A 21855-nucleotide genomic window follows, 5' to 3' on the forward strand; every position below is an offset into this window, starting at 1 on the left:
AGTACCTGGCCTCAGACATCGGGCTGCCCTTTTTTGTTTGCATTTATCAGCTTTCCTCCTCATTGTATGAGGGGTTTTTTTTCCCCCTTAAAGTTTTTATTTATTTATTTTTGAGAGAGAGAGAGAGAGTGAGTGCAAGTGGGGTAGGAACAGAGAGAGAGAGAGAGAGAGAGAGAGAGAGAGAGAATCCCAAGCAGGCTCCACACTGTCAGTGCAGAGTCCAATGCGGGGCTAAAACCCACAAGCTGTTTGATCATGACCTAAGCTGAAGTCAGACGCTTAGCCCACTGAGCCACCTGGGTGTCTCTATATGAGGTTTTTTAAAATTAATTTTTACCCAAGTTACATCACATTCAACGAGATGGCCTCTTTTCTAGGTTATTTAACTCAAATCTGCAGATATTATCAGGGAGAGAATCAGTTTAGCATATTTCAAACAAGCTTTATCTTTGGGAGAGAGCGTGTGTGTGTGTGTGTGTGTGTGTGTGTGTGTGTGGTGGGGGGAGGGTAGTGAACAAGTGTAGGGGAAAAACACAAAATGTCCCTGAAAGATATTAGCTCCATATTTATTTAGAAAGAAACATGAGAGGGGCACCTGGGTGGCTCAGTGCCTTAAGCATCCAACTCTTGGTTTTGGCTCAGGTCATGATCTCATGGTTTGTGAGTTCCAGTTCCTGCTTGGGATTCTGTCTCTCTCTGTCTCTGCCCCTGCCCCACTCACTCTCTGTGTCTCTCTCAACATAAATAAATAAAGTTAAAAAAAAAAAGAAAGAAAGAAAGAAAGAAAGAAAGAGGGGCGCCTGGGTGGCTCAGTCGGTTGAGTGTCCGACTTCAGCTCGGGTCATGATTCACAGTTCATGGGTTCGAGCCCCGCGTCAGGCTCTGACAGCTCAGCGTCTGGAGCCTGCTTGGGAGCCTTGGCTCCCTCTCTCTCTGCCCCTCCCCGGCTCCTGCTCTGTCGGTCTGTCTCTCTCTCAAAATGAATAAACATTAAAACTGAATAAAAAAAGAAAATTGAAAAAAGAAAGAAAAATGAGAAAAAGGTAAAGGGACAGAATAAAGAAAAAAGGAAAGTGAGGGGGTGGGGGAAAGAGTAGAGGGAAAAAAATAGATAAAAAACCCAAAAAGGATAAAACGAATTGTGGTCACATTCCCTCAGGTTACAACAAGCAGCTTTCTGAGCTAAAATGACCAAAACCTCAGGTCCGGCCGTGGTCTTACAAGGGTGCTTGGCATCCCCTAACAATGGCTGTGTGATACTGTGAGTGATAATAAGCAATGTGCAATTTGGTCTTCCTCTGTCCTTGTTGCAGGGTTTTCGCCTCAGTACCCGGGATTTGTCTTCTTGCTGTGTGGAAGAAGGAAGAGATGGGCACAAAATGAGCAGCAGGCAAAAGTCTATTAGAGCAGTATGAAAGCTGTCTTTACAGAGAGGGGGCATTGGAAAGTGAATACCAGCCACTGGAGGCAAGGGTCCTTGTTTTCTAAGGTTCTGCTCAGCCCTCCCTTCCCTTCCCCCCTGTTCCTTCTCAGGTTCTATCCTCACCGGCTGGATAACTCTAGGTGCCAGGTTGCCCATTCCTGATTGGCTCGACTCCATCGTGTGAGGAGTCAGGCTGATCATAGTGTCCTTCCTAGAACCGCAAGTCTTATGGTTTCCTTTTTGTAGTTAGGTCGTTTGAGTGTTAAATTCCTGAGGGAGCGTAGGTGCTATCTGTTCCACCCTGGAGAGGGATCTTATGCCCGAGGGGGTTTGCTATGGTCAAACACTCCCAGCATCGTTCCAAAATACGTGTTTTTTTCCCACCCGGGGACCTCAAGTCCTAACCTTTCCCTCTCTGCCTATTGTATCCTATCTTTTCCCTCTCGTATCCAACGCCCTTCATGGAGCTCCTAAAACTCCTGAAATGTCCTAAGTGGGGAAAGCAGTAAAGTGGTCTTTTATTATTCATAAGATGTCCCTTTCGATGACACCAGAATATATATTGATAAGATGGCTTTGGGGAAAAGCCCCCAGGGATAGGGGCTGGTCGCCATGGGAACAGCATCAGGATTAGAGGGGTGGGGAAGGCAGAGGGGCTGGCAGTTGAGTTCAACCCACAATGGCCAAAGATTTAATCGGCCACGTCTATGGAATGGAGCCTTCACGGAACCTCAGCAGGATGGGGTTTGGAGAGCTTTAGGGCTGGTGAACTCGTGCAGATTTGGGGAGAGGGGCACGGGACGCTCCGGGTCTTTCCCCCCCGTACCTTGCCCGCTGCATCTTTTCCGTCCGGCTATTCCTGAGCAATATTGTTGGAGTAGGCAACTGACCCCTAGTACCTGAAGGTCAGCAATGAAGAGGTCCCAGCTGGCTATAGGGAAGGTCAGAGACCTGTGCTGGCAGTACTTCCCAAGAAGACAGGTCCAGATGGCAGATGCCGTGACAGGAGCCCTCTGACTAAAATGGGAAGAAAGAAGCACGAAACCCTGTTACGGGCCCCCAGTAATGCATATTCTGCCTCTAGTTAACAATTGCTGATCAAACATAGAAACCCAAACCTCGGAACACGATTCTGTCTCTTACGTTCTCCGCTCTCATCTCTCAAGAGTGTACCTTTTGTCGTAATAAACTGTGCCACTTGTGTCACTTATGTGCTGTGCCGCTCGTCTGTCCTTGAATTCATTCTCGTGACAAGACCAAGAAACTTCAGGTTCTTGAGGTCCCGTTGGGTGGAGGCCCCAGAACCTGGATTCTCCCCAGTTCGACCAGGAACAATATCCTTTTAGAATCAACTGGCAATCTAGTAAGTAAACTGTGATTTCCAGAATTCTGTGACCTGCTCTAGCAAATGAATTGAACCAAAAGACGGGGGGTTTGTGGTAACCTCCCATCTATAGCCAGTCAGAAGCACCATGGAAACACCAACCTTGGACTTGCTGTGGGCATCTGAAGGGGCAGGCACAATTTATAGAACTAAGTCCTTTATTTTTTTCTTTAGGTTTATTCATTTAGTATTTCTAAGACAGAAAGAGAGAGAGCGAGAGCGAGAGAGAGAGAGAGCGAGAGAGAGAGCACACGTGGGTGAATGGCAGAGAGAGAAAGAGAGAGAGAATCAGAAGCAGGCTCCAGCTGTCAGCACAGAGCCCACTGCAGGGCTTGAACTCACAAATCACGAGATCACGACCTGAGCTGAAGCCGGAAACTCAACCAACGGAGCCATCCAGGTGCCCCACGTGAGACCAGGTCCTTAATATGTGGGATCCGATAACATCAGGTAGATAGGGTCAGAACTTAGATTATAGGACACCCAGAGAGTGTCACAGAATTGCTTGATGTGTGCAGACTTCCCCGTGTCTGATGTCAGAAGTGAAGTAGCATTGGAGTAGAGTATTGAGAATAGAGGAGACACGCAAGAATGTGTTTTGTTTCACTTTTGCAGGCTCTTTATGAAGTCATGAGCAAGAAATGGACCAGTCACAGCTGGAGATTATTTCCATTGCTATTCTTACTTTTTGGGTTCACAGATAAGGACTCCAAAGAGCTTTTTGTCTACGTGGGTTATTGGCAATTGTTATTTCCCTCATTAGAAATTAAAATCTGTATGATGTTTCAGTAGCTTGTTTTCACTTCCAGTCTGAAAATCTAGAATAATGTTAGGCTTTTAAAGAGCCCCAATGACTAACCTTAAAATATTCCATTCATTTTTTTTTTTTTAATTACGAATGATCGGTCTCCAAATGATGCTATAACTCAACGGACATCATGATACTGTAAGCAATGTTCTGTTGCATAAGACAAAATAAGGTACGTTATTAATACCTTAATAAAGCTAAGTGGGAGCATTATTAAAGCTTTATTAAAGCTTTTATTTAATGTTAAATGTTAATCATATTTCCCTCCATAGGATTATCAGCAGATTTCTCGTCAGAAACCTTAGAGGAATAATGAATGTCAACCAAGAATCCTATATCCTGCAAACTATCCTTCAAAAACGAGGGAGAAATGAAGACATTCCCAGAGAAATAAAAGCCTGCCCTGTGAGAAATGCTAAAGGAAGTCATCCAGATTGAAGTGAAAGGAGGAACACTTGGGTGGCTCAGTCGGTTGAGTATCCCACTCTTGATGTCAACTCAGGTCATGATCCCAGGGTTGTGGGATAAAGCCCCATGCCAGGCTCCACACTGAGTGTGGAGCCTGCTGAAGATTCTCTCTGTCTCTGTCTCTGTCTCTCTCTCTCTCTCTCCCTCTCTCTCTGTCCCTCTGCGCCCCTCCAACCCTCTTTCTTTCTCAAAATAAATAAACAAATACATACATACATACATACATAAATACATAAAATAAATGAAAGGACACTAGACTTTAGGAATTAGTAACTAGACAGTAGTAGCTTGAAGCCATCTGGAGAAGCAAAGTTAAATATGTGGGCACTTATAAAAGCTAGTATTATTGTTACTTTGATTTGGTAATTCTGCACTTTTTCTATGAGATTTAAGAGACGAATGCATAAGAAACTATCCTTAGTCTGCCTGGGGACACATAATACATAAAGGTGTCATTTTGTGACCTTAACACCTGAAAGGGGAGGGAGACAGACTTGAATAAGAAAAGGGCTTTTATATGTCCTTGAAGTGAGGCTGTATACATTCAAATCAGACTGTTAGGACTTGAAGATCTTGTTATAGACCGAATGTTTGTGTTTCCTCCTGACAAAGGAAAGCTCTGAATCTGATGGCTTCACAGGTGAATTCTACCAAATGTTTAGACAGGAACTGACACCAATGGTTTTCCGACTCGTCCCAAAAAATGGAAGACAAGGAAACACTTCCTAACTCATTCTAAGAGTCCAGCATCCCGATACCAGAGCCGGACCAAGACACTACAAGAAAAGAAAGTATAGAGCGATATCCCTTAAACCTTGATGCAAAACTCCTCAATACATATTGGATCTATGGTGAAATTCGCCCTAGAAAGGAAAGTCAAGTGGAAGCTCAAAAGTATACCCCTGGCCAAGAGAGTAAATGTTGTATCTGGCAGAATGGCAGAGATTAGTGGCATCCTAAGGGGTCTGAAGAAGGCAGGCGTGATGTCTGCTTAATTCACCAGTCTGGTCCCCTCAGCATGTGGATGGACGCTGGCGGAGGATTCTAGACCGGGGGTCCGCAGGGTACAGATTGCAGACGCAAACTGGCCAGCTCCCGTTTTTGCATATGGTGTTTACTCTTACAAGTGACTGAGAAAAATCAAAGAATGATATTTTATAACGTGCGAAAATTAAGAGAGATTCCTATTCCATCATTAATAAATAAAGCTTCATCCGGACACAGAGGGACACTTGCTCACGTGTGTATCGTCTGGCTGTTTTGGCACATGACGCATCCCAGCGACCAGGTGATAACGCCACCCTGTTTCAAGTGCCTACCACAGCGACCCTGAAAGAATACAGCGTTCGTGTGCATTACCGGACTAGGCAGTCGTCCCAATATTCCCAATTCACAGGAAAGCAACAATCATGAAAGGCAGGAATGTTATTTCATTTTTTAAATTATACCAGTGAGTTAAAAAAAAATTTTTTTTTTTATTTGTTAAAACGTATTTATTTTGAGAGGGGGCAGGGCAGAGAGAGGAGAGAGAGAATCCCAAGCAGGCCCCACACTGTCAGCCCCTGGAGCGCTATGCGGGGCTTGAACTCCCGAACAGGGAGATCGCGACCTGAGTCGAAGTCAAGAGTCGGATGCTAACTGACCAAGCCACCCAGGCGCCCTGAAGAGTAGAAAACTTAGGATCTCACAACACAGCCAATTGTGTCTTCATAAAAATAAAAGTTGGAAATGAGGCCGCAGCTAAAGTAAGTTGCCAAGCGGCGGGTTATTTTGCCAAGTGAGGAAACCATTCACTGAGGGTGATTTAATTCAACCAGGTTTGATCGTGGCAGCCAAAGAAACGTGTTCAGAGGATACAAACTTGTTGAAGATTGTTAGATTTTTTGCTTGGTGAATTGAGAACGTCGACTGAATTTCTAGAAAGGCACACGTATCCAGCAGAGGGCAGCATTAGCCCACAGAGTCAACACCCTTCACCAGAAGGAGACCCCATTTAGAGGAGCTGAGAGTTGACGATATGCTCAATTGCCAAGGTTTCGTAACCAGCGTATTAGCTTTTTGAATCTTCACGAAAACCCTGTAAGACGGGTGTTATTTTCGTCCTCGTTCTGCAGGTAAAAAACCTGAAGCTCCGAACGGGGAAGTGACTTTCACAAGGCACTAAGTCTAAGCCATTGGTCTGACGCCGGGACCCGTACTTTTTCAGTGAAACCCCATTCCAAAGTGCTTGCTATGTGCCAGGCGTGCTCTAAACACCTTGCACGTTTTAACTCCTTTAATTCTTCTACGAATCCCAGCATTTGGGTGCCATCAGCCCCGTTTTACAGACGAGGAAACTAAGATAAAGGAAAGCGAACACATTTCCTAAGGTAATTGCACCAGAACTGGGATCTGTGCTCACACTGTCCGGCCTGAGTCCCCAAAGGCCATCACGACACTGGTCCCTGCTTTCTGCTGGTGAGCTCATCATCTGATGATAAGCCGGGGTTTCTCAAAGTGGAGGTTAGTGTCACCTAGGAGCTTTCTAGAGCTGCAGTTTTGAGGCCACACCCCAGACCTCCTAACTCTGAAACTCTGTGGGTAGAGTCCCCTGCTCTGAGTTTAACAGGCCCTCGAAGTGGTTAGAAGCCATGCTAAAGTTAGACGCTGGAGTGTTTGATTCTCACTGTGGTCCTCACCCCTACGGTGCCCTCAACTCATACAAGTAAACGTGTAACACACCTCTGTCCGTCTGTGCGTTGAATAAGGGATGCTTGTGAACATACACAGATTTTACGGGTCGAGGCAAAGGTGCTTGTGTTGAATCTGACTCTTGGCTTGCTTTTAATTCCCAGGAGCAAGTTTTCTGGATGTGGTCTTCGGATCCCTATGTCACAAATTATTACAACAGCAATACCCTTTCTTGTTCCCGCCTCATGGCTGTGTCGCTCTTCTCTCATTATAAAGCTCCCCCCTCCCCCGCACCCAGGGTGCCTGGGTGGCTCAGTTGGTCAAGTCTCCCACTTCAGCTCAGGTCACGATCTCCTGGTTTGTGGGCTTGAGCCCCACGTTGGGCTCTTTGCTGACAGCTCAGAGCCCGGAGCTTGCTTTGGATTCTGTGTCTCCCTCTCTCTCTGCCCCTCTCCCACTCACGCTTTGTCTCTCTCTCTCAGAAATAAATAAACATTAAAACAAATTAAAAAAAAAAAAGAACTAAGGTGGCCTTCCCAACCCACCCCTTACCCGAGACTAATAAGAAGGAAAGGGAACTGTGAAGAATATAGAAATAGCAGATATAGGGTCCAGCCTCCGCCACTAATGCTGAGAGAGGGCGCCCAAGGAAGGCGTCCCCACCAGTTGGGGAATGTGACTTGAGCTGGACCCCAGTACTCAGGAGCCCCCTCTCCTGTTCTGGAAATGTGGGTTCCGTTTGCCTTTTCTGTTCCCAGAGGCTGCTCCGAGGACAGCCTTGAGATGCTGAAAACGCCTGCACAGTACATGGGACTGAGCCCAGTCAGAGCCTCTTTGGAAACTTTTAAGATTTGGAGGACAGGTGCAAGGATCCATTTCTCTTGCTGAGCTCAAGACAAGCCTCCTAAGTTCCCTTTGCTCTTATTAAAAGTGCTTCTCGCCACCACGGAGTGGCCTGCCTCTGTCTTTAGTCTCGCCCCGCCGTCTGCCCGCGGGGGCTGGTGTCAGATCACATGGGGAAAGCTCCTGAAAGGATTGGGAAGCTACACCCCCCCCGCCCTCGGTAGGGAGAGCATAGCCGTGGCTCACTGACTGTGGAGAAGGTGCTGTGGTGCGAAGCTGGAGGAACTTTCTGCAAACCCATCCTCTGTACCCTTTTCTACATCCACCCTCCGGCGTGCTGGGAAAGCTGAGTCTCACTTCACTTACCATGACTTTATTGCATCACCTAAAACTAAGACCCGTTAAATGATGGAATGCCAGACACATCATTTATGGTGAGACACATCCCGATTTCAGAGATACATGCTGATTCCAGAGATACAGTTTCTTTTAATTATATTTTTTAAAGTTATTTATTTTGAGAAAGCTGGCTCGTGTGCCCCTGGCTTGTTCATTTCTGATCTGACTCACCTTGACTTCCCTGCTCTTGGTCTCAGCTTAATCCTAAGCCTGGAAGCCACCAACACAGGGTCACCTTTCTCTTCTTCTGCTCTTCTGTCCTATTCCCAAACAAGACAAAGTCAGGGAACCTGGAAACCCAGGCCAGTCTGGGCATCGGGTATGGCGAGCAGTGACGGTGGCCAGGGCAGATTGGTAAGGAGACTGCACCCTGATGGTTGGTTGTGTCAGACCTCCGGGTGGGAAACCCTGGAGGGCATAGGCAGAGCAGTGACATGTCTGTGTGGAAATAAACAGCCGGGACTAGGGAGGCCACGGGTATTTCCTCTAGGTTTCACCAGCCCTTGGGGGAAAAAAAATACGCGTCAGGTAACACAACGGGCTTGAGTCTCTGAGAGCGTATCCGCAACGCCCCCGGCCCCCCAACCTTTGCTGTCCCCACCTAGTAGGGTCCTAGGTCCTCGAAGACCTGCTGAGTGGCTCTCCCTGGTGGTTCACAGCTGGAGTGGGACGAGCAGCTTCCTCCCTCCACTTGTCCTCGGCCGTTGGGGTGCTGCCCTGGGTGACTCAGACAAAGCGGGGCCGGGGACAGCATCTCAGCCCAGAAAGTCTTAGGGGTCTGTGTTTGCTGCATAAAAGCCTCTGTGCTTTCTTAAAGACAAAATGTTGACCTTGAAAAATGAAAGGTGGCACCTCCTAACTTTTTTTCTGAGAGCCAGCACAAGGATCCAGGCAGTGTACCGAGAGACGGAGCTTGTCCACCAGCTTTTCTGAGGCCGTGTCTCTGCTTCCGAACTTTGGAACTTGTGAGAAGGTACTGGTAGGGTACAACTAAAAGGCCTTGCCTTGTTCCAGTACAATTTTAGCTTAGATTTGATCTTCCAGTTCCTAGACTTCTACCTTGTCACGTTTGCCTCGCAGATGCCTTTTCCGAAGCCGGTGATAATGGCACGACGCTTCAGTGCGGACGGGGGTAATTTCCTAAAAGTTAAAGACCTTTGACGTCTTACTCGTGAAATGCGTTTCTATCCAGAATTCTCCCCAGGTCACGGTGGTGCCTAAGGAAAGTGATTCACTCTTCGGGCGCCTGGGTGGTTCGGTCGGTTGAGTATCCAACCCCTGATTTCAGCTCGGGTCACGATCCCAGGATTGTGGGATTGAGCCCCACATCGGGCCCCATGCTGCCTGTGGAATCTGCTTAAGATTCCGTCTCTTTCTCTCTCTGCCTGCTTCGCTCATGCATGCGCTCTCTCTAAAATTAAAAAAAAAAAGAAAAAGAATGTGATTCATGCTTTTGTGTCCTTAAAACGGAAAATCATAAGGGCACTGAGACGTGTACTTAAACACCACCAGAATGTGGACATGAAATTCATGTAACGACTGGCTTTTGAAAACCATCCACTAGCACAGAGCCGTCGGCGGGTCAAAGATGAGCCCCTTCTGGGGCCTGGCACTGGTCTCGGCAATGGAGGTAGACGAGGATCCTGCTGGGCCGAACGAGAAGATAAATAAGTCAATGGCAGGTATCGATAAGGGCGATGACAAGGATAAGATAAGGTCACGTGGTAGAGAGTGAGTGGGGCTGATTTAGCTTGGGGGGGGGGGTCAGGGATGGCCTCTCTGAAGAGAGTGATGTTTATTTTTTTTAATGTTTTTATTTATTTATTTGTGAGACAGAGAGGCAGAGTGTGAGTGGGGGAGGAGCAGAGAGAGAGGGAGACACAGAATCGGAGGCAGGCTCCAGGCTCTGAGCTGTCATCACAGAGCCCGACGTGGGGCTCGAACTCACGAGCCGCGCCGCGAGATCGTGGCCTGAGCCGAAGTCGGACGCTCAACCGACTGAGCCACCCAGGGCGCCCCAGAAAGCGATGTTTCAATGAAAACCTGAATAGGAGCGCCTGCCCGGAGCCGGCGTGGGAAAGGCGCGGGCCTGGCATTCCTACAGGTGCTGCAGCTGGCGGCCCGCGGCCTGGCCGGAGGCCCGGCCGCGCTGCTCTCCTCGGCCGTGGCGGTGGGAAAGCCCCGCGCGGGCAGGGACGCGGAGCCGCGCGCGGTCCAGGTGCCGGCGTGGGCGGGGTCCGCGGGCCCCGGGCCGGGCGTCTGGGACTCCAACGGGGACAGGCGAGAACCGCTGTCCTTGGCGAACCTGCGGAAGAGGAACCCGGAACGTGGAGAAGAAGAACTGGCCTCCAGGCTGGACCACGGCGAAGCCAAGGCCACGCGACACATCTTCCTCACCAGGCACTCCCAGAACCACGTGGATGCTTCCCAGGAAAAGGACCGCACGCTGACGCCCCTGGGTGGTGAACAGGCTGAACGGACGGGGCTCCGACTTGCCAGCTTGGGCTTGAACTTTAATAAAATTGTCCGTTCGTCCATGACCCGGGCCATCGACACCACTGCTGTCCGTCAGCGAACACCTGCCAGGCGTCTCCAAGGTCAGCGCAGACCTGCGGGGGGGGGAAGGCGCCCCCATCGAGCCCGACCCGCCCGTGTCCCACTGGAAGCCCGAGGCTGTGCAGTATGACGCAGCCGGGGCCCGGATCGAGGCCGCCTTCCGGAACCACATCCACCGGGCAGACGCCAAGCAGCAGGAGGACAGTTACGTGATCTGCAGCTGCCACGCCAACGTCATCCGCTACATGGTGTGCCGGGCGCTGCCGTTTCCCCCCCCCCCCCCCCCCGGAAGTCTGGCTCCATCTCTCTCTCAAGGACAGTAGCATCAGCCACCTGGTGGTTCGGCCTGGTGGCCGAGGGGCGCTCAGGGCCCTCGGGGACACGGGGTTCATGCCTCCGGACAAGATCTCCCGCTCCTGAGGGCTGCCTGGAGGACCCGCTCCCTGGGGCCCCAGCCTGGTTCGCCCGGGTGCCGCCACGGACGCGGCTCCTTCCCCGTCTTCCCTCCACAGGCTGCGCTGCGGTGACGCTGTTCCTCCGGGAGGAAGGTGGAAAAAGCGCTCACGTCTTTAGTGTCTAAAATGGGGCGTTTCGGTCTGTACTTCCGACCCAGGATGGAAAAGGGAATCGTCGCGAGCAGATCAGCCTGATTTCTGTCTTGGGGTTCTCTGCCCCGTCTGCCAGGACGGGGCCTCGCTGCCGCCGTCTGCGGGGACTACGGCCAGTTTGCACAGGCGTCTTTGGTCGTGACCGCTGTTGGCCACGGGAGCCCCTGGAGGCTGTGGGCAAAGCCCATTAGGCACGAGGGGCTCCCGGGAGGAGGGGCCGCCAGCGCTTCCGTTCAGAACTTGTCGTCCGTTCTTCTCATTTCTTAAAACTCTCTCTATCGCTTAAATCTTTGTCAGTGAAAGATTCTGTTCCTCTGGGTTCTTGCTTCCCTAACCACTCGGTCTGGGGGCCTGCACCTGTGACGCCACGGGGTCTGAACTCCCCTGTGTTGTTCGGCCTTTCCCAGCACCTGGGAGCAGCACGAGGGTGAAGGAGGGGACCGGGACCGGAGAGCCACAGTGCAGCCAGGGTCCTGTTTCAGGAGAATACTAGACACTTCAGTCTGCCTCTGGCTGTTAATCCTTTACAGCTACGGATTAAACTGTTTAGACGTGATGTGTCCATTCCAAGTATTCTGTCAATTTAGGAGAAACTACAATTCCTGTGAAGTGGTCATGAGCATTTTCTGCGATCAGCGCGACTAATTGGGACATCTGATCCATTTGGAAATAACTGCCAAATAAAATTTTATTTTACTGGTTTAAAAAAAAAAAAACACCAAACCCGAGTAAACATCTTTGTCAAAAATCGGCCCAGCCATCCATCGTCCCCACCATTTCCTCCCCCCCCCCCCCCCCCCCCCCCACCCCCACCCCCACCCCCATCCTCAATAGAACTGGACTAAGGGGTGGTCCCTCCACCTCTGGGCAGCTGTCCGCAGTGCTAACAACTAAGCAGAACAAAAACCTTCCTGCGAGAATTCAGCAAGGTGTCAATCGGCCCTTCTGACAAAGTTGGGGAGAACTTCCCCGTGGGAACAGAAACTGCTGGTCAAAGCAGATCTGTCTCTTGACAGGATTTTTGCACAGCTGTCATGCAGCCTTAGCCCAGCAGATTGGAAAAGGGTGGGGACGAGGCTGATTACGAGGAAGGAGAGATTTCTGTTACTGAATATTAACACCTTCAGTATGCCTGTCAAAAACGTCATTGCTTGGGAAAATCATGAACGAGAGAGCATGAGCTCTCATCTCCTACAGTCTCTCCTCTAAGATGGGTCCAATGTTAGAAAAAAAAAAAAAAAGCCGATGTAACAACTGGCTCACAAGGCAGTAAGAATTGCCACTTACAGGCCGGTTCCACGTTTTCCGGGAACATTCTATGATGGCTCGCCTGGTTGAGATCCTCTTCTCCATCCTCAGCGTAGATGACTTACCATCTTTTTTTTAGGAAACAAAGACGTGTACGTATTATTCTTGTTCGATGTGAAAATGTGAATTTAAAAATATGTCAACCGAGGGAGGGAGAAGGACAGACAGAAAAAGGCACTTTAAACTTCACATTTTCAACTTTCACATAGTGATTCCTGCCAGGGGACCCGAGGAAACCAAGGGTCGTCTCCCTAAGACTTGACATCTATTTGTTTCCATTTTTCCAAAGAATTTACATGTTGTGATTAAATACAAATTTATTTAATAATAAAACTGAATTCTGTCCGTGTAAATTCTTTTCAAGGAATGTATACCAAAGGCAAGACAACTATCATGTGGGTGCGGTCAGATATAAGTAAACACTCACGTGTGCCTATGCGTGCATTTAAAAAAAATCCTTAAATGGTTGAAAATGACTGCACTCACATACACCAAATGTGGTGTTTTTTTTATTTTTATTTTTTACATTTACTTTTTTGAGAGACAGAGTGCGAGCGCGAGTGGGGGAGGGGCAGAGAGCGAAGGAGACACGGCATCTGAAGCAGGCTCCAGGCTCTGAGCTGTCAGCACAGAGCCTGCCTGACACGGGGCTGGAACCCAAGAACCGTGAGCTCATGACCTGAGGCAGAGCTGCATGCTCAACCAACTTAGCCACCCAGGCTCCCCACATATGCTAAATGTTTTAGAAAACAGAGCGGGAAATCTGGGGCGTTCATTTCTTTTATTCATTCATTCATTCATTCATTCACTCATTTAAATTGACTGAGGCCTTCATTTCAATATGATTTTTCATATTCAAGAAAAACTTTTATTAGCACAAATGTAACCCTGTACTTCACGTTATGTAATTTAAACCCTATAAACTTAAATTGATCACTACAACTTTAAGTCAGGATCGAGCTTGGGTCACAGTGAGCTCTCTTGCTAAGTCAAAACCTACCGATAAGAGTATGGGGACAGAGCTGTTCCCTGAAGGAAGATGATGCACGTTCCCCGGATTTACAAGGCAGCAGTGGGAAGAAAGTGAATTTAATCCACCTTGGGGCACTAGTCACTGTCTTCACGAGTCATCTTTGCCTCAGGAGGTCAGAATTTTTACCTGGTGGTATGACCTAGACTATTCCAGTACTTTTCCAAGCCTGTTTTAGTGGTCTGATCGGTTACTGGGCTGCTATAGTTTCCCCCTGACCGGTCCTGTGGGGTACGGAGGACTAAGAGACACTCAGTGAATGGCCTGGCTTTCGGCCATAGTTCTCTACTCCCCATGGGTTGCAGTAGCCTAGTTTCTACCCGGTAATCAGCATCAATCAACACGGCTTATTCTCTGCTTTTTGTGTCGCGGCCCAAAGGTACCCAAACAGCCAGGGCAGTCTCCGCTCTCAATGTCGCATTTACTTGATTAAAAAAAAAAAAAAAAAAAGTCGTGATTGAAATATGCAGGTCAAAAATGCAAACATTTTCAGTGCATGACAGGTTGGCACAAAACCCCACCCTACACTCACCACCCAGCTCAAGAAATAGAACATTCTCGGTACACCAGGAGCTCCTCTCTGGATCCCTTTCCCTCCTTATTTTCCCACAGGAAAGCACAGACCTGCCTTCTCAAGGCGTGGATGAGTTTTGTCTGTTTTCCAGCTTCGTATGCATGGAAACTCACAGCATGTACTCTTTTTCCATTGCTTTCTTTTAGCTCAACATTATATTGATGAGATTGAGTCATGGTTTTGCAGGTATAAATTAGTCGCTTGCCCTGCTGTTGGGACACACCCTCCATGAATTCATCCATCCCGTTTGTCATGGAATTATCTGTTGATGGGCCTCAAGAGGTTTCCAGCCTTAGGGCATTTCCAGTACTGAGGCCTCAGATTTCTTGGCGTCCGTGCTCCTGCATTTCGGTTGGGCACGTCTAAGGTCGTATTCCCGGGTCTCAGGGAATCCGCACGTTCTACTTTTGTAGGTTCTTCCAAATCATTTGTCCAAACTCTACTGATTCATAGTGTACGAGCGTTTCAGTTTTTCCACAGCCTTGTGAACACTGGCTTTGTCATTTTGGATAGTGGAATTAGTGGTTTTGACCTGCATTTCTTTGATAACAATCGAGATTCAGTACCTTGTCGTTCATCTCTTGGCCATCCGAATATCTGTTATGAAGTAGTGTATCTTGCCTGTTTTCCCATTTATCATTTTCCTTTGGGGCTTCCTTTGTCAAATACGTACTTGAAAATATCCTCCCTCATGTTTTAATTAATGCTGTCTTTTGATGTTCAGATATTCCTAATTTTCATTTATTCCCAGTTTTCAATGTTTTCCTTAGTTGTTAGTAGTACCTTTTGTATCCTTTAAGAAATGATTTCCTGCTCAAAGTCATGAAGATATTCTCCTGTTCTATTCTAAAAACTTTTACTGTTTTACTGTTTCTTTTTCCAAATGATTATTTATTTTTGACAGGGAGAGAGACAGCACAAGCAGGAGAGGGACAGAGAGAGAGAGGGAGATAGAATCCAAAGCAGGCTCAAGGATCTAAGCTGTCGGCACAGAGCCCGGGGTGGGGCTCAAACTTACAAACTGTGAGATCATGACCTGAGCAGAATTCAAACGCTTAGCCCACTGAGTCACCCAGGCGCCCCTGTTTTACTTTTTACATCAGATGTGTAATTCACCAAGAATGAGGTTTTTGCATATTATTTGAGTAGGAATCAAGTTTCATCCCCCCCCCCACTTATTAATATAGAACTCAACGACAACCCTTTAATGAAAAGATGGTCCTTTCTCAACTTTTCATAGTACCTCCCATCAGAGATCCAATGTCCAAAGAGAACATCGGTCTGTTTCTGGAATCTCTAGTCCTTACTTGTCCATCCTTGTGCCGGTACCACAGTGTCACAGTTGTTAACATCTGTATAACAAATCTCTATCCCGAGAGTGTTAGTCTTCCAACTATCTCCTTCTCCTATATTTTCTTATCTATCTTTGTCTTTTATATTCCCATAAATCTTAGAACTGGCTTTTAAACTCACACACGCGCACACACACACACACACTCACACTCACACACCCTATGAGGATTTTACTCGAGGTTGCTGTGGATCCTATACAGAAATTTGGTGGTGGTCTTTATCACGCTGACTTTTTCCAACATGCATATTTTTAAGGTTTATTTGTTTTTGAGAAAGAGAGAGAGAGTGCAAGACCTACAGATGGGGACAGAGGATCCAAAGCGGGCTGTGAGCTGACAGCAGAGCCTGATGTGGGACTGGAACTTGCGAACTGTGAGATAGTGACGTGAGCCGAAGTTGGCCGTCCGCTCGATCAACTGAGCCCCCCAGATGCCCCGACTTTTTCACATCTTGGCTACAATCCATTACCTCTCCTTCCCATTTATGAAGTTTCTTAAATTCCTCTCAGTTATATTTTCTACTTTTTTTGTGTAGAGGTTTTGTACGTTTTTATTAGGTTTGTTTTTAGTGGTTTTTTTTTCTTTTGTTTTGTTTTGTTTTGCTTTTTGTTTTTGTGGAGAGTGAGAGAGCGTGTGCTGGAGCACAAGCTAGGGAGGGGCAGAAGGAAGGGAGAGAGAGAGGGAATCATAGCGGGCTCCCTATGCCCAGCCTGGAGCCCAATGCCCCACTCCATCTCCCAACCCTCAAGTCGTGACCTGAGCTGAAATCAAGAGGTGGAGGCTTGACAGAGGGAGCCACCCAGGTGCCCCTGTTTTTACATATTTGAAGTGTATTCTTTCAAAGGCTGTAGCCTTTTTGTGTGCGTATAATTTTATTTACGCACTCATTGCTGTCATAAACAAAACGCAGGCTTCATTTTTGCACAACGGCTTTCAATTCAGTGACTTTGCAAAAGATTCTATGTAGATTCTTTCGGATTCTCTTTCTTCGTCTCTGCATTTGTCTCTTTCTCTGTGTATCTCTCTGTCTCTCTAATTATTATTACTTAACGTTCATGTTCATTCATTTCCTCGACATATTGAATCAGTTAGGACCTCCCATCATTCCCACTTTCAGACAGCACCACTTTAGCATGAGGTACATTGTTCGATTTAAAGTTTTGATTTGTTTGTTTTTGTCAAAATAGGGACTTTTCTTTCTATGTGTAGTTTGCTAAGTTTCTTTTTTGTTTTTCTTGTTTTTAAGTTTATTTATTTATTTTTGACAGAGACAGAGACAGAGTATGAGCATGAGCTGGGGAGGGGCAGAGAGAGGGGGGAGGCACAGAATCCGAAGCAGGCTCCAGGCTCCGAGCTGTCACTACACAGCCTGACGCGCGCGGGGCTCGAACTCACCAACCGTGAGATCATGACCTGGGCCGAGATCGGTTGCGTAACCGACGGAGCCACCCAAGCGCCCCCCTTTTTTTCCTTAAGTCAGGAATTGATGTGGAATTTTATCAAGCATGTTTTCAGGAACCTATTTAGATGGTCATTTGATTTTTATTCGTTATTCTGTTGATGGCATAAGTTATATGGATTGATTTCAAATATGAAGCTATGGGGGCGTTTCTGGACCACGCCCAATTAGGACGTGGTATATTATCCTTTTTCATGTGTTGCTAACTCACTTTGCAAATACTCTGTTCAGGTTATTTTTGCATGTTTATGAGCAGACGGCCACACTGTTTCACCTTGGCCCACGTCAGATTACTAAGGAACCTCCTTAGCCAACACATGGCACACAAGTGTGAGGGTATCGATGCCCCCCTAGGGGTGAACTTCAAAGGAGCAGGAAGCTACCTACTGCCTGTCAAGTGAGAAATTCTGGGAGGAGCTCTGTGTGCTTCTAAGAAGCCCCAAGAGAAATGACGCCCCCATACCTAGGGCGTTGATCTCAATGAACAGACCCTTCCATTGGCTTCTTTAAGGGTAGACTTTTTATTGTGTGCAGAAAACCTCCCAGATTATAAGTGTCCAGCCAGTGAATTTCCACCAAGGGAACATCTTCAGGTAATTGGAGCAAGAAATGGGCGCTCAGAGCATCTCAGCCGCCCCTCTCAGGCCCCCTTCCACATCCTTCCCGTCTTCGCTTGCTGGGTCCAATTCTCTGGCCGCTGCCTGGAACCGGGCGGGGAGGGGCGGGGCAAGGCAAGAAGGCCGCTTTGCCGGCCCGGGAGGGGCTGAGGGAGCAGTGGGCGGGGTGTGTTTGGCCCCAGGAGACGCGCTCCCCGGGGAGAGAGGGACACACGGAGGGAGGGGGGAGGGGCGGCGGGCGCCAAAGGAGAGGTCAAGGAGGCCAGAGGTAAAAGGCAAAAGGCAAAAAAAAGCCTACAGCACCCGGTATTCCCAGGCGGTCTCCCATCCAAGTACTAACCAGGCCCGACCCTGCTTAGCTTCCGAGATCAGACGAGATCGGGCGCGTTCAGGGTGGTATGGCCGTAGACGCCGGCGGCTGCCGCTGGGCGCCTCAAGAGCCTGCTCCACGCGTCCCAAGCCCAGCGGGTGCCGCGCTTCACCCATGCACGCGCCTGCCTGCCTGCCTGGCTGCCGCCGCCCTCCGCCGCGGGCCCCGGGCGGGTGGCGGAGGCGGCGCAAGAGGACCCTGGCAAGGCGCTGTGGCGCAAGCCCCGGCCTTCACCGATCCCGGGACTCTTGCACGCTGCTCCCGGCTTGGCCCCACGCCCGCCTCCGCTTCCATCCCTCACCGCACCGCACCGCACCGCACCGCACCGCACCACGTCGGGCCGCTCACTGGGAAGAGGGTGGAAGCGAGCGTGGGGCATCCGGCCGGCCTTTCCTTCTGGGCCCCCCACCCCACACACACACCCCGCCGGGTTCTCAGCGCCTCCTCCCCAGTCCCAGGGCGAGCGCAGCCAGCCCCCCCAACCCCCCCGCCTTTCATTCCCCTCCGCCCCACCTGGTGCAAAGCCACCCCGGAGGCCCCAGCGCCCCCAGAGAACATCACCAGCCCGAGCCCGCTGCCCTAGCCGGGCCTCGCCAAACGCCGCCGGGGGCCCTGGGGATGAGGGCTCGAGGGAGGGAAGAGGTCCGGGACCCAGGGAGCCCAGGCCCGTGGCGGAGTCCGAGTGTGGGGTCTCGCTGCCCCGCCCTCCCCGCCCGCTCCTGGGTTCTTGTATCCACCCAGCCAGCCCCCACCCTCCAGTCCCCAGGCGCCAGCCCCCGGCCCCGCCCTCACCGCACCCCCCCACCCCTCCGTGCGTGCGGGTGCAGTGTCAGGAAAGGTGCAAAGCTGGGGCGTGGCTTCCAGCCGGTGCAGTGGGATTTAGCCTGGTGCGGGCAGTGGGGAGCGGGGAGCGGCGAGCGGACCCCTTGGGAAGTGCCGTGGGGTGTGCGGTGTGCGGGCTCGGGGGGCGGGGCGGGGCGAGGCGGGGCGGGGCCAGGCAGGGCTAGGCCAGGCCAGGCCAGGCCGCTTTGCCGGCCCGGGAGGAGCTGAGGGAGCAGTGGGCGGGGTGTGTTTGGCCCCAGGAGACGCGCTCCCCGGGGAGAGAGGGACACACGGAGGGAGGGGGGAGGGGCGGCGGGCGCCAAAGGAGAGGTCAAGGAGGCCAGAGGCAAAAGGCAAAAGGCAAAAAAAGCCTACAGCACCCGGTATTCCCAGGCGGTCTCCCATCCAAGTACTAACCAGGCCCGACCCTGCTTAGCTTCCGAGATCAGACGAGATCGGGCGCGTTCAGGGTGGTATGGCCGTAGACGCCGGCGGCTGCCGCTGGGCGCCTCAAGAGCCTGCTCCACGCGTCCCAAGCCCAGCGGGTGCCGCGCTTCACCCATGCACGCGCCTGCCTGCCTGCTGCCTGGCTGCCTGGCTGCCTGGCTGCCTGGCTGCCGCCGCCCTCCGCCGCGGGCCCCGGGCGGGTGGCGGAGGCGGCGCAAGAGGACCCTGGCAAGGCGCTGTGGCGCAAGCCCCGGCCTTCACCGATCCCGGGACTCTTGCACGCTGCTCCCGGCTTGGCCCCACGCCCGCCTCCGCTTCCATCCCGCACCGCACCGCACCGCACCACGTCGGGCCGCTCACTGGGAAGAGGGTGGAAGCGAGCGTGGGGCATCCGGCCGGCCTTTCCTTCTGGGCCCCCCACCCCACACACACACCCCGCCGGGTTCTCAGCGCCTCCTCCCCAGTCCCAGGGCGAGCGCAGCCAGCCCCCCCAACCCCCCCGCCTTTCATTCCCGTCCGCCCCACCTGGTGCAAAGCCACCCCGGAGGCCCCAGCGCCCCCAGAGAACATCACCAGCCCGAGCCCGCTGCCCTAGCCGGGCCTCGCCAAACGCCGCCGGGGGCCCTGGGGATGAGGGCTCGAGGGAGGGAAGAGGTCCGGGACCCAGGGAGCCCAGGCCCGTGGCGGAGTCCGAGTGTGGGGTCTCGCTGCCCCGCCCTCCCCGCCCGCTCCTGGGTTCTTGTATCCACCCAGCCAGCCCCCACCCTCCAGTCCCCAGGCGCCAGCCCCCGGCCCCGCCCTCACCGCACCCCCCCACCCCTCCGTGCGTGCGGGTGCAGTGTCAGGAAAGGTGCAAAGCTGGGGCGTGGCTTCCAGCCGGTGCAGTGGGATTTAGCCTGGTGCGGGCAGTGGGGAGCGGGGAGCGGCGAGCGGACCCCTTGGGAAGTGCCGTGGGGTGTGCGGTGTGCGGGCTCGGGGGGCGGGGCGGGGCGAGGCGGGGCGGGGCCAGGCAGGGCTAGGCCAGGCCAGGCCAGGCCGCTTTGCCGGCCCGGGAGGAGCTGAGGGAGCAGTGGGCGGGGTGTGTTTGGCCCCAGGAGACGCGCTCCCCGGGGAGAGAGGGACACACGGAGGGAGGGGGGAGGGGCGGCGGGCGCCAAAGGAGAGGTCAAGGAGGCCAGAGGCAAAAGGCAAAAGGCAAAAAAAGCCTACAGCACCCGGTATTCCCAGGCGGTCTCCCATCCAAGTACTAACCAGGCCCGACCCTGCTTAGCTTCCGAGATCAGACGAGATCGGGCGCGTTCAGGGTGGTATGGCCGTAGACGCCGGCGGCTGCCGCTGGGCGCCTCAAGAGCCTGCTCCACGCGTCCCAAGCCCAGCGGGTGCCGCGCTTCACCCATGCACGCGCCTGCCTGCCTGGCTGCCTGGCTGCCTGGCTGCCTGGCTGCCTGGCTGCCGCCGCCCTCCGCCGCGGGCCCCGGGCGGGTGGCGGAGGCGGCGCAAGAGGACCCTGGCAAGGCGCTGTGGCGCAAGCCCCGGCCTTCACCGATCCCGGGACTCTTGCACGCTGCTCCCGGCTTGGCCCCACGCCCGCCTCCGCTTCCATCCCGCACCGCACCGCACCGCACCACGTCGGGCCGCTCACTGGGAAGAGGGTGGAAGCGAGCGTGGGGCATCCGGCCGGCCTTTCCTTCTGGGCCCCCCACCCCACACACACACCCCGCCGGGTTCTCAGCGCCTCCTCCCCAGTCCCAGGGCGAGCGCAGCCAGCCCCCCCAACCCCCCCGCCTTTCATTCCCGTCCGCCCCACCTGGTGCAAAGCCACCCCGGAGGCCCCAGCGCCCCCAGAGAACATCACCAGCCCGAGCCCGCTGCCCTAGCCGGGCCTCGCCAAACGCCGCCGGGGGCCCTGGGGATGAGGGCTCGAGGGAGGGAAGAGGTCCGGGACCCAGGGAGCCCAGGCCCGTGGCGGAGTCCGAGTGTGGGGTCTCGCTGCCCCGCCCTCCCCGCCCGCTCCTGGGTTCTTGTATCCACCCAACCAGCCCCCACCCTCCAGTCCCCAGGCGCCAGCCCCCGGCCCCGCCCTCACCGCACCCCCCCACCCCTCCGTGCGTGCGGGTGCAGTGTCAGGAAAGGTGCAAAGCTGGGGCGTGGCTTCCAGCCGGTGCAGTGGGATTTAGCCTGGTGCGGGCAGTGGGGAGCGGGGAGCGGCGAGCGGACCCCTTGGGAAGTGCCGTGGGGTGTGCGGTGTGCGGGCTCGGGGGGCGGGGCGGGGCGAGGCGGGGCGGGGCCAGGCAGGGCTAGGCCAGGCCAGGCCAGGCCGCTTTGCCGGCCCGGGAGGAGCTGAGGGAGCAGTGGGCGGGGTGTGTTTGGCCCCAGGAGACGCGCTCCCCGGGGAGAGAGGGACACACGGAGGGAGGGGGGAGGGGCGGCGGGCGCCAAAGGAGAGGTCAAGGAGGCCAGAGGCAAAAGGCAAAAGGCAAAAAAAGCCTACAGCACCCGGTATTCCCAGGCGGTCTCCCATCCAAGTACTAACCAGGCCCGACCCTGCTTAGCTTCCGAGATCAGACGAGATCGGGCGCGTTCAGGGTGGTATGGCCGTAGACGCCGGCGGCTGCCGCTGGGCGCCTCAAGAGCCTGCTCCACGCGTCCCAAGCCCAGCGGGTGCCGCGCTTCACCCATGCACGCGCCTGCCTGCCTGGCTGCCTGGCTGCCTGGCT

General features: G+C 52.6%; 1 protein-coding gene and 4 non-coding genes across 5 annotated transcripts; 1 reads left to right on the forward strand and 4 right to left on the reverse strand.

The window, feature by feature from the left end:
* The first annotated feature begins 9583 nt into the window (after nt 1-9583).
* On the forward strand, nt 9584-11042 carry LOC122478472 (serine/threonine-protein phosphatase PGAM5, mitochondrial-like). Its single transcript, XM_043572064.1, is given in 4 exon segments — nt 9584-9677; nt 10047-10561; nt 10563-10820; nt 10822-11042. Coding segments are annotated over 4 exon segments (1017 nt in total). The 3' UTR covers nt 10972-11042.
* A 6748-nt stretch (nt 11043-17790) lies between these two features.
* On the reverse strand, nt 17791-17909 carry LOC122478503. The gene has a single exon (XR_006296038.1). It is a non-coding gene; the product is annotated as a 5S ribosomal RNA (ribosomal RNA).
* A 1150-nt stretch (nt 17910-19059) lies between these two features.
* LOC122478504 lies at nt 19060-19178 on the reverse strand. Its single transcript, XR_006296039.1, has one exon. It is a non-coding gene; the product is annotated as a 5S ribosomal RNA (ribosomal RNA).
* Nucleotides 19179-20340: 1162 nt separating this feature from the next.
* Nucleotides 20341-20459, reverse strand: LOC122478505. The gene has a single exon (XR_006296040.1). It is a non-coding gene; the product is annotated as a 5S ribosomal RNA (ribosomal RNA).
* A 1163-nt stretch (nt 20460-21622) lies between these two features.
* Nucleotides 21623-21741, reverse strand: LOC122478506. The gene has a single exon (XR_006296041.1). It is a non-coding gene; the product is annotated as a 5S ribosomal RNA (ribosomal RNA).
* Nucleotides 21742-21855: the final 114 nt, after the last annotated feature.

Source organism: Prionailurus bengalensis, unplaced genomic scaffold, assembly GCF_016509475.1.
Source record: "Prionailurus bengalensis isolate Pbe53 unplaced genomic scaffold, Fcat_Pben_1.1_paternal_pri Un_scaffold_71, whole genome shotgun sequence".
Taxonomy (NCBI): Eukaryota; Metazoa; Chordata; class Mammalia; order Carnivora; family Felidae; genus Prionailurus; species Prionailurus bengalensis.